This window comes from Mustela erminea, chromosome 12 (assembly GCF_009829155.1).
Source record: "Mustela erminea isolate mMusErm1 chromosome 12, mMusErm1.Pri, whole genome shotgun sequence".
Lineage (NCBI taxonomy): Eukaryota > Metazoa > Chordata > Mammalia > Carnivora > Mustelidae > Mustela > Mustela erminea.
Window position 1 is genome coordinate 80,108,316 of NC_045625.1, and position 16,959 is coordinate 80,125,274.

The 16,959-nt window shown below is 43.5% G+C and overlaps 1 protein-coding gene across 1 annotated transcript; it reads right to left on the reverse strand.

The window, feature by feature from the left end:
* Positions 1–11,397: 11,397 nt before the first annotated feature.
* Positions 11,398–15,009, reverse strand: LOC116570163 (thiamine transporter 2-like). Its single transcript, XM_032306874.1, has 2 exons — positions 14,857–15,009; positions 11,398–13,998 (listed from the first exon to the last, which is right to left on the reverse strand). The coding sequence occupies exon 2, from the start codon at positions 13,912–13,914 to the stop codon at positions 12,427–12,429; it is 1,488 nt and encodes a 495-aa protein (XP_032162765.1). The 5' UTR covers positions 13,915–13,998; positions 14,857–15,009; the 3' UTR covers positions 11,398–12,426.
* Positions 15,010–16,959: the final 1,950 nt, after the last annotated feature.

Below are 16,959 nucleotides of genomic sequence, written 5' to 3' on the forward strand. Positions count from 1 at the left end.
GAGTGATTTCAGGAATGAAGAGGTCACAGGGGAAGCAGTGGAATAATAATGTCTCAATAATCCGTGATTATCTCGAGATAATGAATGCTTCTATGAGGCAGCGAGCATGGGGAAGGAGAGGAATGAAGTGATGAAAATGGCCCTAATTATGTTTTCCTGTAATGGAGTTATGCAACACTCTGAATTGGTCAGGTTAGAACACGGGGTAAAGATCCCTATGTCAGTCATGTGAGACCTCTCCTCTCTGAAAGCACCTTTTATTTTGTAATTACTTTTTAGAGGCAGGTTTGTTTAAAAGCTTTGGGAATTCTCATTTTTATTTCTTTCCAACTTATTTTTGGCCTTCAGATAGCTACTCAAAAGTTAATGAAGTGGCAAAGTTATTCCTAGTAACCAAGAAATCGTTGAGAGAGGGGTGGGAGGTGGAAGGAACAGCAGCAAGTTAAGATAGCCTTCAGTCCTTCAAGCCTTGAATATAAACAGTTTAAAAGCTAACACTTTGATCACAAAGCTAACACTTTGAGCGCTAACATATGCCAGTGTTTTACATAAATAATCCTATGAAGTAGGTACTATTATCCAGGTTAACTGGCCCAGGACACCCAGATAGGATGTGGCAAAGCCAGCATATTAGAACTTAGACCCAGTGTATGCACGCTCCTAATATTGTGCTGTCTGGCTTCCTGGTGGGCCCTAACTGTGGGTGGCTTTGTATGACCAGCATTTGGTCCATGGAGCCTTCCCCTATGGAGGGGCCCCAATGGCAACCAGACACTTTGTTCTCCATGACTCACCCACCAACAGGTCATGTTTCCATTGCAGACATCTTCCCGCTGCTGCCTAGAGTTGCAATTCTTATTTATTTTGCTTAATGGAAATTAGAAGCTAAGGTTGTTACATGTATTCAAATTAGAGCTGCTCAGGGGTGCCTGGGTGGCTCAGTTGGTTGAGCATCTGCATTCTGCTCAGGTCATGATCTCTGGGTCCTAGGATCGAGCCCCATGTTGGGTTCTCTGCTCAGCAGGGAGTTGGCTTCTTTCTGTCCCTCTGTGTCCATGCTCTGTTTCAAACAAATTTTTTAAAAATTAAATAAATAAAATCTTTTTAAAATATTAGGGCTGCTCAGGGAAATGTGAAGGCTTAAAAAGCAATCAGAAACCTTTTCTTTCTTTTTTTTCCTGATAGAGAAAGGAGAGAGAGATTCTATTGTCTTGATCTGAGCAGCAAACTATTCTATCCTTGCTCTGCTGAGAATAGGTTGCTAGAAATATTGCAAATTTTTTCTTAAGATTTGGTGGGTGAATTTTTTTCTTGAAATTCAGTGGATAAACATGTCTTTAATTTTTAATACTCTTAACAAGAAAAAAAAATTTTGTGAAAGTTAGAATATATATTTTATTTTCATGGAAGTGTCTGGTATTTCTTATCACAAGTGAGATGATAAATTATTTAATGCAGGCAAAAAAGGGAGACAAGAAAGAAGGGCTGTCAGTAATAGTAGGAATCCAATTCAAGGAATTTCAGCCCCCAGAGATGGAAGTCATTGCCCAACATTTCCCCCATATTTTTTAGGGCATGTAAAATGCCAGATGAATAATGAAGCAGATAACATTGACTAAAAGGAGGGGACTCTTCCGTCAGATCACCTGGCTTCAATTTTGCTTCCATCACTTACCAGTGGATTGGATCTTTGTGCAGTTTACTCAGTTCCTCTGAGTGTCGGTTTCCCCATCCGAATGAGGGATAAGCATGGTTCCAAATCCATAAGATTGTTGTGAAAATTTAATACAATCATCTATGTAAAGCTGCACAAGATAAATGCTAAATAAATATCAGCTATTACTATATTAATATTTAACTTACAGAGAGGTTTCTTAGCCTTGACACAGCAGTTAGCACACATCAAATGTTCCAAAACAATAGAAAGGGATTTTCTCACGATTCTGGATTCAGAAATCCCAAGTCAAAGTGTTAGCAGGGCTCTACTTCCTCTGAGGGCTCTAAGGTAGACTCCTTGCTTGTCTCTCTTCCGCTTCTGGCTGCGTCACTCCAACTCTGGGTCGTCCTCAATGGCCCACTACTCTACATGTCTTCTTCTCTGTCTTTTATAAAGACTCATGTCATTGATCTTAAGGCCTATGTAGGAATCCAGAATGATCCCCTCTCAAGATCTTTAACTGAATTCCACCTACAAAGACTCTTTTTCCAAGTTCCCATTCACAAGGCCTGGGTATTAGAAGGTGGACACACCTTTTCAGGGGCCACCATTCAATTGGCTACAGGTGTCGGGCATGTCCTTCCACATCTCTTTCAGTTTTATTCTTATTCTGATCTTATACTGTTTCCTAAATGCTGAAGGGCCGGCCTTGACCCAAGAAACACCTAGGCCCATGCAAATCAGAAACAATGGCAGCTGTGAGAGAGGTGCAGATGGAGACAATGGAGGAGGAGAGGCCATTTGGGAAGGGAGACTGTAACTGAACCAGGCGGTGAGCACCATGTCAAGGTAGAGGGATGGGAAAATAAACATTCCACGTAGAAGAAACAGCAGAACAGACGCAGAGAAGTGGAAGAGCATGGGGTATATATTTAAAATAGCAAAGGGTTTTTTCTTTAGAACAAGGGTCTGCAAACTATGACCTGTCCATCCCTCTGTTTTTGGCTGGCCCTGAACGAATGATGTTTTTCATATTTTTTAATGGTTGGAAAATACCCGTAGGATAACGAGAAGTTTGGAACATGTGAAAGTTATACAAAACTCAAATTTCAGGGACCATTCCTAAAGGTTTATTGCAATCCAACTACCCTCATTCATTTACGTATCCTCTATGGCTGCTTTTGTATGACAATGGCCGAGCTACTCATAAAGAGCCTGACCATTTACCATGGGACTCCTCACAGCGAAAGTGTGCTGACTCTTTCTTTAGAAGTATAAGGAGCATAAAGGCAAATAAGGGAAAAGACAAGGTGCTAGTTCCCTTTGACTCACTCAGCCTTTTGTAATAGTCTCTGTTCTCAAATTTGCCTCATTTTTTTCTGCTCATCTAAATATACCATTCTAACTCTCTCAAGGCTTTCTTTGGTTGTTTGCTAAATTACCTCATGGCTGATTTTGCAATCTTCTTTAAGCTGTGGTTGAATCACAGCAGTTTAATGTATAACTTATTATACCCTCTAGGTAATGTACTTGGAATTTAGGAGACTCCAAAATGCAGAACTGCCCCCCACGCCCGCATCTCCCCTCCCTGGGGAGATTGGTGGGACAGAGAGGATTTATTTGCAAACATGAATCTTTCTTGACCCTTCATGATGCACCACATAGGCAGCCAATTCTTCTACCAACCAAAAACAAATTTAGTTGACTGTTAGTTTTGTTATTTTCTTTTCGATTGGTTAAGGTAATAGCTATTTGCTGCTGCTTAACTGCCCCTTGGGGGAAGCAAAAATGGCAGGAATTACCATGCAATAATTGTCAACCATTGAGAGTTGTGTCTCTGTGCCCCCTTTAGTTAATAAGGCAGCCCTGGTAGCAATCATTAAGATGGTGATTTTTCCATGAAGGAGAAAGCAGCTCCCTGATGAACCGGAGCTGAGATTAGAAATGGTAGAAGCAGTGTTCTCAAACTTCAGCATGGGGAAGAATTGCCAAGGGAGCCTGTTAAAATGCATTTTCTCTGGTGTCTTCCCCAGGGAATCTGTGGGGCTTCGGCGGAACACAGGACTCTGCAGCAATGAGTTAAAAAGGAGGAGGAAATGGAGGATCCAAACTGCACCCCACAAACGAACCTTGGATATTTTGTTCTTCACATGGTCCGAGAATCCCTCAGTCATTAGAGTTACAGATATACTCGGGCATAACACAAGAATATAGACAGGGACATCGCTCTGAAAACTGTCCTATTCTCACGTTCTGTTTAACTACCTTTATTGGTCCCTAATCTAAGTAAGAAATAACTAGATTTGGGAAAAGGGCTGGTCTTTGAAGGCTGGTCTTTATACACACAATGGAGTATTCCTCAGCCTTAAAAGGAGGGAATTTCTGCCATATGTGATAGCGGAGATGAACCTTACAAAACATTACGCTGAGTGGGGGCACCTGGATAGTGCAGTCTCAGCTGAGTGACCGACCCTCGGTTTCAGCTTGGGTGGTGATCTCAGGACCACCAGATCGAGCTCCACACCGGCCTCGGCACTCAGCAGGGAATCTCCTTGAGTTTCTCTCTCCCTCAGCCCCCTCACCACCACCCACGCACTTACTCTCTCTAAAATAAATAAATAAATCTTTTAAAAACAAACAAACAGGGGTGCCTGGGTGGCTCAGTGGGTTAAGCCGCTGCCTTAGGCTCAGGTCATGATCTCAGGGTCCTGGGATCGAGTCCCGCATCGGGCTCTCTGCTCAGCAGGGAGCCTGCTTCCTCCTCTCTCTCTCTGCCTGCCTCTCTGCCTACTTGTGATCTCTGTCTGTCAAATAAATAAATAAAATCTTTAAAAAAACAAACAAACAAACAAACAAACAAAACATTACACTGAGTGAAAAAGCCAGTCACAGGAGACAAATTCTTCACGACTCCACTTCTGTAATATCTAACATAGTCAAACGCATAGAAATCCACCATAGAACGGTGGTGGTTGAGGGGAGCGAGGGGGCGAGCTGGGGAGTTGCTGTTCAGTGTGTAAAGTTTCAGTCATGGAAGACGACAAAGCTCTAGAGATGTGCTTATAGTTAACCATCATGCACTGTTCACATAAACATTTGTTAAGAGGATGGATCTTGCACGCGCGCACGTGTGTGTGTGCATGTGTTTACAATTAACACACACACACACACACACACACAGGCAGTATCAACGGAGATTCAAACGGGAACTCTGGACAGAGGCTGCTTGACTGAAGCTCACCTCTCTCAGTAACACAGTCAACTTAGATGGGATCCAAATCTCTCCGCAGCCTAGTTTCTTCATCTGTAAAATGGGAAGAATACCATTACCTATGTCTTGGAATAGTTGTGAGCATTAAATAAATAAAATAGAGACTGGCCTGCAGCACATTTCAATAAATATAAGCACTTGTTGGAGAAATTCTATGTGCCCTCATGTACTGCTTAAGAATGATCTGAGCATCAGGAAATGTCATATTTAAATGAGTTATATTGTTTAAAGATTCTATTTATTTGAGAGAGAACATGAGTAAAGTGAGGGGCAGGAGAAGAAGCAGACTCCCCACTGAGCAGGAAGCCCAATGAGGGGCTCAGTCCCAGCCCAGGATCATGACCTGAGCCAAAGCAGACACTTAACCGACTGAGCCACCCAAGCGTCCCAAATGAGTTATAATTATGCCAACACATTCCAAATTACCCAGGGACATGCTCCTTAGAGACAACCCTCATTCTCTCTGTGTGTTCATGAAAATGATCCTTGTATTTAGAAATCTCAGGTTGAAACTTACTTTTGCTCTTAATAACTAATGTGTAGTGAGCACCATATGCCCAAAACTTTGATAACTCCTTTATGGGATTCAGTTCTTGTCTTACTAAACTTGTGGGTTAAGTACTACTATAGGCCCCATTTACAGATGAGGAGACAATGCCACATAGCTGGTAGGTAGGGAGGACCTGGGACTCAAATCAAAGTCATATGACCCTATTCTTTTGGAGAAGTAGTTCTCAGCACAGAACAATTTTGCTCCTCTGGTAGGTTGAATAATGGGCTCCCAAATCCATCTATGTCCTAAGCCCCAGAACTTACAAACATTACCTTATGTGGTAAGAGAGACTTGGCAAATAAGATTAAGGATCCTGAGAGGGGGAGATTAATTTACATAATCCAGGTTGCCCAAAGGATCCTTACAAGATCCTTTTAAGAGGGAGACAGGAGAGTCAGAGTGGAGGAGAAGGTCATGGGAAGGCAGAAGCCAAGATTGGAGTTGTGTTTTGAAGCTGGAGGAAGGGGCCACTAGCCAAGGGATACAGATGGCCCCTAGAAGCCAAAAAAGGACAAAGAAACAGATTCTCTCCTCAGAGGCCCCAGAAGGAACTAGCCCTGCCAACAACTTGATTTTAGCCCTACAAGACTCATTTTGGACTTCTACCCTCCAGAATTGTAACAAAATAAATCTGAATTGTTTTAAGCCACTAATCTTCTTGTAATATGTTACAATGGCAATAGGGAACTAATATAGTCCTCCAGGGGACACATGGCAATGTCTGGATAAATGACATTTCTATCTGTCATATCTCAACTGGGTAATATCTAGTGGGTAGAAGCCAGAGATGTTGCTAAATGCCATCCAATGCACAGGATAAGCCCCCGCCCCCTCCCCCTGCCCAACACACACACAGCAAGGAACTCTCCAGCCCAAATGTCACTAGCGCTGAGGCTGAGAATTCTTGCTTTAGCACTGGAACTGGTAGGTCTTCAGGGAAGGGCAAACATTTCTGATTTTGAGTTTTCCATTCATCGAGCACAACTCAACCAGATATTGAGCACTTCCTAGATGCGGATGTTGTATCTGCCTGGTTTATCGTTAACTCGCTCAAATCAGTCATGGTAACAAAGGACATTTTTTATCTACAAGAGTATAGTTCAGGCTCCTCCCTCTGGGTTTGAAGGCTCACCACAGCTGACCCCAAACTACATTTTCAATATATATTTTTTAAGATTTTATTTATTTGGCAGAAAAAGAGAGGGCATGCGTACACGTGAGCACAAGCAGAGACAGAGGCAGGGAGAGGGAGAAGCAGGCTCCTGGTGGAGCAGGGAACCTGATGTGGGGCTTGATCCAAGGACCCCAGGATCATGACCTGAGTTGAAGGCAAACGCTTAAACGACTGAGCCACCCAGGCGTCCCTCAATATTATTTCTTATTAGTCTCTTTCACAAACCAAACAACCTTGAAAAGGGAGCACCCCATGTAGCCCCAGTGGCAGGAACAAATGAACTATCTTCTTGATGAAATAGCTCTATGCTCTGCCAGCCATGGTATTCCATTTTAGATTCAAATTCCACAGGAATAGTTTACTTGTTCTAATATGGTCACATGATCTCCCCCAGACTAATCACTCATGGCCAGGGTGATCTTTTCTCACGTGGCTTGGAGGAAACATTGATGACTTTGAAGACTTCTCCAGAGGACTCACTCTAGTGTGCAAATATTGCTTAAATGAAAGACTGAATGAAACACAAAGTCATTGGGATTTATTCTGACCTTTATCTCTGCTCCTTGCTTTGTAAGTATAGCATGGTGATTGTGTCAGGTTTAACATAAGCATTATGTGGCCAAAAAAAATTTTTTTTTAATTAAATTTTTTTTAATTAAATTTCAGGGCACCTGGGTAGTTCAGTCAGGCAAAGATCTGCCTTCAGCTCAAGCCACGATCCCAGGGTCCTGGGATTGAGCTCAGGTGGGGAATCTGCTTCTCCTTGAGAGTGCTTTCTCTTTCTCTCAAATAAATAAATAAAATCTTCAAAGAAAATTATATTTCAGGTTCAGAAATATGCTATTATTAAACTGATTTTCAAAGCTTTCTGCTTTATAATAAAATTGAACAAAGTGGGGGTGCCTGGGTGTCTGAGTGGGTTAAGCCTCTGCCTTCGACTCAGGGTCGAAGGGTTCTGATCTCAGGGTCCTGGGATCAAGCCCCACATCAGGCTCTCTGCCTGCCTCTCTGCCTGCTTGTGATCTAATGAATAAATAAAATCTTTTTAAAAAAATGAACAAAGTGTGTTGAGCAAAGATCAGACTATGTTTCATACTCAGAAGTATGTACTTTTTTAAAAGATTTATTTATTTATTTGACAGAGAGAGAGCGAGAGAGAGAGAGCACAAGTAGGCAGAACGACAGGGAGAGGGAGAAGCAGGCTCTCCACTGAGCAGAGAGCCCAATGTGGGCTCGATGCCAGGACCCTTGGAATGACCTGTGCTGAAGGCAGCTGCTTAACTGACTGAGCCACCCAGGTGCCCCAGAAATATGTAATTTATTAAATAAATCAAGAAATAAATGTTTACAATTTATAGTCAATCAGTCTGGGCTCACTACACACTTTTTGTTCAGCCTAGTAAACTGCAACCCATTGATTAAAACTGGCCCACTGTTTATTTTATAAATAAAGTTTATTAGAACATGACAATCCTTTTTTTTTTTTTTTTAAATAATGTTTTTCTGTGGCTGCTTTGGTGCTACACGACAGAGTTGAGTATTCATAAGAGCAAATCCTATGGCCTGCAATGCTAAAATGTTTTCTATTGGGCTTTTTACTGAAATGGTTTCTACCTTCAGATCTAGACTCTTACAAACCTCTTTTTACTGGTGATGTACTCTAACCTCATGAAAAAGCTCAGGATCCCGCCCTCATCCTCCTTTCTCACTCCAAGAGGAGATATTTATGATCTGAATCAAAGACAGACAAAGGGCACATAGAAGCTGCAGTGACATTTTGTTGGGGGGCGGGGGAAGGGAGCCAAACTCTCTTCCTATTCATGATTTATTCTCCGCCTTCTCATTCTGTCTTTGGAGATAGATTGCAAGGGCAAAGTGGAACCACAGTGGTACTCAGAAAACGTCATGCAGTTGTTAGAGCAGATTCAGTTTCCAAAGAGAAAAAGTCAGAGAAGAATCTAATCAGTTCACAATCAGCCCAGCTGACCAGGACAGGCACTGAGACAGCGCTGGGGAAAAAAATGAGCCTAAAACCAGCATAACCATGGTGTTCATTCTTTAGCTCTATTCCATTATGGAAAATGTTAAGATATTACAAACCAATCCTTCTCATGCTGAACAGAAATTCTATGCATTGGGGTTGCAGTCTTCTAGAACTTTCTTTCCCACATGTTATGGGCTTAATTATGTCGTTCTCCCCCATTCAAGTAATTGAAGTCTTAATTTCCTGTATCTCAGAATACAGTATCATTCTTTTTTTAAAAAAGCTTTTATTTATTTATTTGAGAGAGAGAGAGCATGAAAGGGGAGAAGGTCAGAGGGAGAAGCAGACTCCCCATGGTGCTGGGAGCCCAATTCGGGATTGGATCCCAGGACTCCGGGATCATGACCTGAGCTAAAGGCAGTTGCTTAGCCAACTAAGCCACCCAGGTACTCTCAGAGTACGGTATCATTCTTGAAGATAAAGTCTTTAAAGAGGTCTTTAAAAAGGTAATTGGGTTCAAATGTGGTCATTAGAGTGGATCCTAATCCAAGCTGTCTGATGTCCTTAGAATGAAGAGGAAATTAGGACACAGACACACAGAGAAATAAGCACCCTAGGAAGACACAGGAAGAAGGGCATCCACAAGTCAAGGAGCATAGTCGCGAGAAGAACCAACCATGCTGACACCTTGATCTTGTACATCTTGCTTCTAGAATTATGAGAACATAAATTTTTGCTGTTTCAGCCACCTAGTCTGTGGTATTTTGCTATGGCAGCCCTAGGGAACTAGTATACAGTGTGTCAGCCTGCACATAGGAGTAGAAAACCATCATACCTTCTGCTCACCAGGTTAAATATCCGCTCTCCTCTCCTATGTTTCATTTTGGCTCACTGACTGGTCCAATACCATTTCCATTATTTTTTAATACACATATTTTCCAAATGTCTCTACCCACTGATTCAGCAACTCTACCTCCAAAAATCTTCTATACTAAGGAAATTATCCTAGAAAAGCACAAAGTTTTATGCACAAAGATTTATATCCCACTGAAGCATATTCTTCTCTCCAACTTAAAAAAAAAGGGTACATTATATACACTTTATTTTAAATAAATAAATAAATAAATAACCCAAAATACACGTCTGGTGACATTTTCAAATAATATGAAGATATGTAAGCAAAAGGTGAAAATCTCCTCTTATATTTACCCACAAATGCTCTCCCCAGGGAGAACCATGGGACTGTATCATTGGTGCATATGATTATAAATATATGCGCCTATATATTTTTAAACAGGAAAGGGAAAATTATTACACATAGCATTAGAATTGTTTTCACTTACGATATCACAGGTATCTTCCTACGTCAGTTCAATTTCTCAGCCTTCCCTGTCTTCACATTCCTGCTCAGTTTTAAAGAGTCAGGTTGTCATCCTCCTGTCCTTCCCTAACGCTCTCCTGAGTGTCTTTCTCTATGCTGGGCATATTAACTAGCTCGCCTAGCACATACGACCATAGTTAAGAATAACAGCCCTGGAGTCCAGCTGCTTGGGTTTGAATCCTAGAATGTGGGTTTCCTACAGCTGCTGTAACATATTACCACAGATTCGGCGGCTTAAAACAACACAAATTTTTCTATCATACAGCTGCAGAAGTCAAAAGTCCTAAAATCAAGGTGTCTGCAGGGCTGTGTTCCTTCTGAAGGTTCCAGGAAAGAATCTATTTCCTTGCCTTTCCAGCTTCTGAAAGCCTCCTGCATTCCTTGGTTCATGGCCCCTTCCTCATCTTCAGGATCGGTGGTGTAGCCTCTTCCAGTCTGTCTCTCCCCCTCCATCCCCCCTTCTCTCTCTCTCTCTCTCACACACGCACACGCACACACACTCCCACCTCTGGTTTCATTGTTACATCTCCTCTGACTCTGATATTGTCAGTCACCCTCTTATGAAGACCCTTGTGAGGACATCCGACCCACCCAGATAATCCAGGATGATCTTCCCCTCTCAAAATCCTTAACTTAATCACAGCGGGGAAGTTCCTTTCACAATTAAGGTAACGTTACATTTCACTATTTTACCCTACAGGTAATTTCCATATAGAGTAACAGTCACAAATTCTGGGGGTCAGGAGGTGGACATCTTCAAGCAACCTTCACCTACCCCATCTGGAAGCGCCATCTTGTTAGCAAGATACACCTCAGCCTCGACATCTGTCAAAAGAGCGGATCACCGAAATCATCCCTACACATAAGGTTGCTGTGAACATCCAGTGAGTTCATTCATGTGAATAGGGCCTGAAGTGTGGTGTTAGGTGGTGTGAGCAATTATTACAACTATCCAGTTATCTATGTATCTTACTGGCCCTAAGCAGACTGCTAGTTCCTTGAAGAAAACAGCATTCCCAGGGACTAGCGTAGAGCCTGGGACATAATTACGTGCTCACTAATGTTTGTTAAACTGAGTTGCTCTACCTAGGAGACCATTGTTTAGCCTGCAAAAATGATAGAGAATTTGCCATGTTATTAAAGACATCATCGTGTTATGTTGTCATATTAAGTGACAAAAACGAAATAAAATATGCATAGATAATTGCAGCTGTTTTAAATGTGCAGAGCTAAAAATGATGCATAAAAATAGACTGGAAGGAAATATGCCCAAACAGGAACAGTTGGTGGTCTTCGAATGGTGGAATGATGGGCGATTTTGTCTTCCTATTTTTACCGTCAGATTTTATTTATTTATTTATTTATTTATTTATTTTCTTGAATCAGCATTCTTTATTTCCATGGCAGACTGTTCCATGTGTCCTCTTTTGAAGTTTCAAAGGACACAAGCACAGGCGATTCTCAGCACAATTCATCAAAAATTTAGAAAGGCTCTTTAATATTTTTACACACCTTATTTTATGTAGCACAATCTGCCATTTAAAAAGTAGGTGTTCCCCCTCATCAGTGTTTTCTTACTTAAAATACTTTTAGAAACTCTGGAAATTTCTACTTAAGTTTTTCTATTTTAGAGATCACACCGACACGGCATTGAAACACCCATCTAGGGTCATAGTGGGAGAAAACTCACTACCACCCCAGGGTCCCCAGCAATTGACTTGAATGTCATTCTCTGGGCACAGAGGAATATCTGGGGCTATTCCTGAGGTCACGTTTCAACAACAAAGCTCAGCAGAACACAAAGTAAAAAGTAATCATGACAGAATTAAATAGGTGATATAATCAAATAATAGCTTGTGAATAATACCATGTTGTCAGGATTGAAGAAAGGTCCAGGGAAATGGGACCAGACCTTGAAGTTCTCACAGAGAACTGCAAGTAATATAGAAATACACTTAATGAAAGAAGGAGGCAAATAGTTATATGATTAAAAAAAAAATGTTCACCTCTTGCCTGTTTTGGTAAGATAAAATATCTAAAACAAGCAAAGGGGTCAGTCCAGTTAGTATTTCTGCTTACGAATGGGGAACATCAACTGCAGGCTGAGTGAAGTTTTCTCGTGGTTTGTTTCCATGCCATTGATATGTCCTAGGGAGTAACCAAAACCAGAATTTCCCAATCCTTGCTACTCGTTGGAGTACCCAACGTCGGCCATTTGACTGAGGTGATGGGTCTTGTCAACTGCATCCAGCTGGGCACGTAGTATCTGGTCTAAAACTAAGATTTTTTTGTGGTTTTGAAAAGGTTCATTGAAATCTAGGCTTTGGAAGTGTGTCAGTTTATGGTGCTCAATGACTTTGTGACCAAGAAGGTCCTTGTTCAGTGGATCCAGTGGCTGCCGTAAGGTCAGAGCTTTGTTCCTGTAATGACATTCCTTGGTCCCTCTGGGTGGAGCTCATCTGGATTCTGACTAGCTGGAGAGTTCTGTGCTTGCTTTTGACATTTGGTTGAGTAGATGATATATGTGCTTCTCATTAGAAAAATGGCAGCAATAACTGTAAAATAACTCCCATAAACTAAAAACTGAATGCTGATTGGCAGGTTGAGTCCTTTCTGATCTACAACAATCACTGCCATAATGGTCTGAATTACGAGTGCCATGAAGGTGTTCATTCCAAATACCAGGGCGTAGCGTTCCACACTCAGATCAACTGCGATCTGAAATACTGCTATGGTTATAAGCAGCATATAGCTGGACATGAATATCAGATAGCCAGCATAGCATGCCCAGATGTCGGTTGTGTAATGCATGAGAAACAAAGAGCCTGTGCTAATGATGGAGAAGATGGCTAGAGCGAGCTCCCACAGAAGATCCCAGTTGACTTTCACGTACCCCTTTGCAAAGGCAGCCACAGCCCCTCCAAAGGTTGCAAGAGCTTCTACTGCCCCATTATAGACAAAAGAACTCTGGGATGGTGACTTGTAATCCCACAGGATTTGAACATAGTTCAAAACTTGGTTAAAACCTGCTGTGGAGAAGACCCACCATAGGGACCAGTAAAATAGTCGCTTGGAAGAGTAGCACTCCTTCAGATCTTGGAACCACTGCACAAAAACATTCAACGCTACATTTTGCAGCATCGGGCTGCTCAAAGGACCACCATCCAGGTTCCCTGAACTGGTGGGTATTTCTGAAGTGGGATTCTCTTCACCACCTGGTGTGTTAATTTTGTAAGGTGCATCTGATGCCTCATTTTTGTTCAGTTGCTTCTGTAGTTCTTTGCTGGATTTTGCATGGAAAAACATGCTCTTCTTGGGCATTGGCAGGAAAAGGGACAAAACGAAGGCCACAGAGATGGAAGCCAAGGATATGACATTGAGGTAAAAGTACGAGAGGCTGGCCAGGGACACCAGAAGCTGGGCCAGCACCGAGGCCACTGTGTAGGCCACCAGTGTCATGCTCCTGCAGTGGCCAATCACTTTCTGGTAGTGCTCGGGGCTGACCACGCTGTAAATGTAGGCATAGTACGCTACCTCGGTGGCGGTGACCATCCCATAGAAGAACTCCACCACCTGCATGGCCTTCACTCCCTGGCCGAACAAGAGCAGCAACCATGTGATGATGAAGCTGACTCCTTGCAGGATGATGACTGGCTTGTAGCAGACGTAGTCAGTCAGGACAAAAACGGGGAGCAGCAGCACCAGGTAAGAGTATGTCCAAATTGGGATGATCTCATTTGTGATCTCTGAACTAGTCAGGTTTTTATCTGGTCCAGATAAATACGGTATAAAAAAGGGTTCTGAGGGTCTCATCATGGAGAAAAATCCAAATAAGCACAGGATCACTGTGGGATAAATCCAGGAATGATTTGGTGAAGTTCTGAAACAATCCATGGCTCACGAGGTTGTTCAGGAACTGCTCAATCTCATTCTAGGCACATAGCAATTGCTCAATAAAGCTTCCTTCCCATCTGCTTCCTTGGGGCACCTGGGTGACTCAGTGGGTTAAAGCCTCTGCCTTCGGCTCAGGTGGTGATCCCAGGGTCCTCGGATGGAGCCCCGCATCGGGCTCTCTGCTCAGCAAGGAGCCTGCTTCCCTTCCTCTCTCTCTGCCTGTCTCTGCCTACTTGTGATCTCTTTGCCTTAGGAGATACAAATGTGTTCCAGTCTTGATAACAGCAAAAACAGTTCTGTATGAATATTTCTAGAGAACATTTTCTTTTCAAACTTTAAGTAATCCAAATCCTCACATCTATTGCACATTTATAGCAGCAATCCTGACTTGACAAATAATTAGGTATCCTTCCCAGAAATATTATTGTAAGATATGGTTGTACTTTCCTTTAATCTCAATTAATGTAGTCTCTAAATGGAGTCCCATGTCCCTTCATTTCCAAGTCCCATTTTTCTCACTGGGGCCTTTTTCTCTGTTCTTGGGTTGGTATATGTGCTGCCGAAGCGAGCACTCTTGGGTTGGGATTTAGAATTCTGCGCTCAAGTTTCCTTTCAGTTAGAAGCTGTGCACATGGGTGTAACGATGGAGGATGCTGGCCCTTTACTGGGGTCGTGGTCTCATTTAATCAGCTTGGCAGATGGGTAAAGTGAGTTCTTGCAGACCTAGTTGGGGAGCATCAGCCCCGGGAAGGCAGGAGAGCACAGGGGCCTCAGCGCAACATCGCCCAGGGCACGCGACAGAATCCAGGCCGGTCCCAACCTGTCCACTGCCGCGCAGGTACTTGTCCTGCTCGCGCCGCGGAAACTAGAAGACAGAGGAGTGCTGCAGCCCAGGGGTGATGGTGTTTTTGCCAGAAATTCACCTCCCGCAGCTAGTCTTACCTAGAGGAGGGGGTGTCTGGTCGCCAGATCGCTCATATCCCCAGAGAACAAGCCCCCGGGACAGGACCCTTCGGCCGACCCACTGGCTCAGATTCTATTTATTTTTAACGTGTAAAAATAACATAGCTGATTTACACACACACACACACACACCTTGCTCTAACATGAGAGGCGACATTATACACTGAGTAAGAACACAGGCTCTGAGCCCCTATCTGGGCGACTGTCTGTCCCATCAGTCACTTAGGAGCCGGGCACACTGCCCTGGTAGATGTTGTTGTTGTAGTTGTTGTTGTGTTTCTGTTTCACTGTTTTCACCTGAACTGAGGAGAGTGTCCAAAAACGGCTGCCTCGGGTCCATTAAAACGCAGCGCCTCGCACAGCACATAAAAGAACCTGAAAAACTGTCAGCCACCCCTCTCAGTTACTCCTGAGGGGACGAAGCCAATTCGAACACACACAGAAAGAGCTCTGAGGAGGCATTTGTGAGAGAAGGGAAGCAGAGACAGAGAGAATAAACCCAGCTTGCTACATCTCGGGATCTGGGAGACTTACTCCACGTCAGCCCCTCTCAGGTAAGGAGAGGCCAAAGCTGCTATTTCAAGAGCGTTTTGCGAGCATTCCGTTTTTAGTAACAGGACTAACTCCCTGCCCCGAAATCTCATTCAGATCCCCCAGATAGAAAAGAGATCAAAACAGCTGCCCTGGTGAAATGGGGGTCAGGCCGTGCCTTCTGAGCTCCACGACACCTACTTGTCTGAGGACACTTTGGAAAGCACTCTTGCCACACAAACCTAACGGGTTCACAAACTGTCATTCTGCCAACATCTTCTGGGAAAGGGGGCACCGTGTCATAGGCACCCTAGTGTGGTTTCAGGGGGCAGCTGGGGCCAAAGGGCGTCTGAGGAACAGCTGTGCCCGGGCTTCTGAACCACTTGGCACAGCGTTGGTGCATGTCTCAAGACTGCTCCTTAGGAGCTGTGTCCTTATTTGAGCCAGAACTACACAAAGGCATTGTCCTCAAACACTGGTCCTCCTCTTTCTTGACTGGCCCTTTGTTTACCCACTCAGCAGCAGGTGGTGGCTGACATGTTCCTCTTTGATTTTGTGGCCCAGGAGAAGCAGGCTAAGACCTGAGCTGAATAAACATCATATCATTTGGCACTGGCAGGGTTCCTGGTAGCCTGGGTCAGGCAAGGTTTAAGGAGGATTAGGTTAAGATTAGAAAGGGGGTTGAGTTATTTTTTTTTTCCCCCTGTGGTCTCTTTTAAGTGCCTTAGGGTTTTGTAAGAGGAAAGTGGGCTGACAGCCTGGGCTCAGTTGCTCCAGAAATAAAAGTGGTGAGCTCGGTGTTCTTTTCTGGAAGATCAGAGTACATGTTTCTCCCAACTGTGGTTTCTCCCGAGAGGGTCGCAAGCTCTTAGGAATTTGCTGAAAGCTCTAAACCTTTTTTTCTAGAAAACTCTGTGCATGGGTGTACACATACACACACACCCATGCACACAACTGTACGTGGCTGACATTCCAGGCCAGAGGGATTTTAAGAGACTGTACAGCTCGCTCCCGGGAGGCTGCTCCCTTCCCGGGCCGAGCTTGGGGGTGCCCCACCTGGCCGTCCTTCCCAGAGTCGCTCCTCAGTGACCACTGGTCGTGCTGAATGGACCTTGTTGTCACAATGCCAGGTTTCCTTGGCAGTGTGGCCCTGGAGAGGCTAGCGGGGGGCTCTGGCAGGGGCTCTTGTTTATTACACAAAGTCTTGCTCCACTCCCTGGAGACAGCTTGCAAACCAAAACTGTTTCATTTCCCAGCGACAAACAGGTTCGAATGGAGAAGGGAGAAAAACAAACATACAAACCAAAAAAAAAAAAAAAAAGCAGCCAAGGTTCACACCGTTGAAAGCTTAACTTGTCCTTAGATTCTCTGAAAGGTTGTCGTTTCACGCCGGTGTCTGATTTTGTTTCTGGGGTAACTGCGGTTAGTTCTGCCCTCCGACAAAAGAGGTTGATGGCTGGAAGCTCTGTCCTTGCTCCTCTCTTCTTCCCCACCACTATCATCTCTAAAAGGGGTGAGGTTAACGTTTTTATTTTTCCTCAGATAAATGGA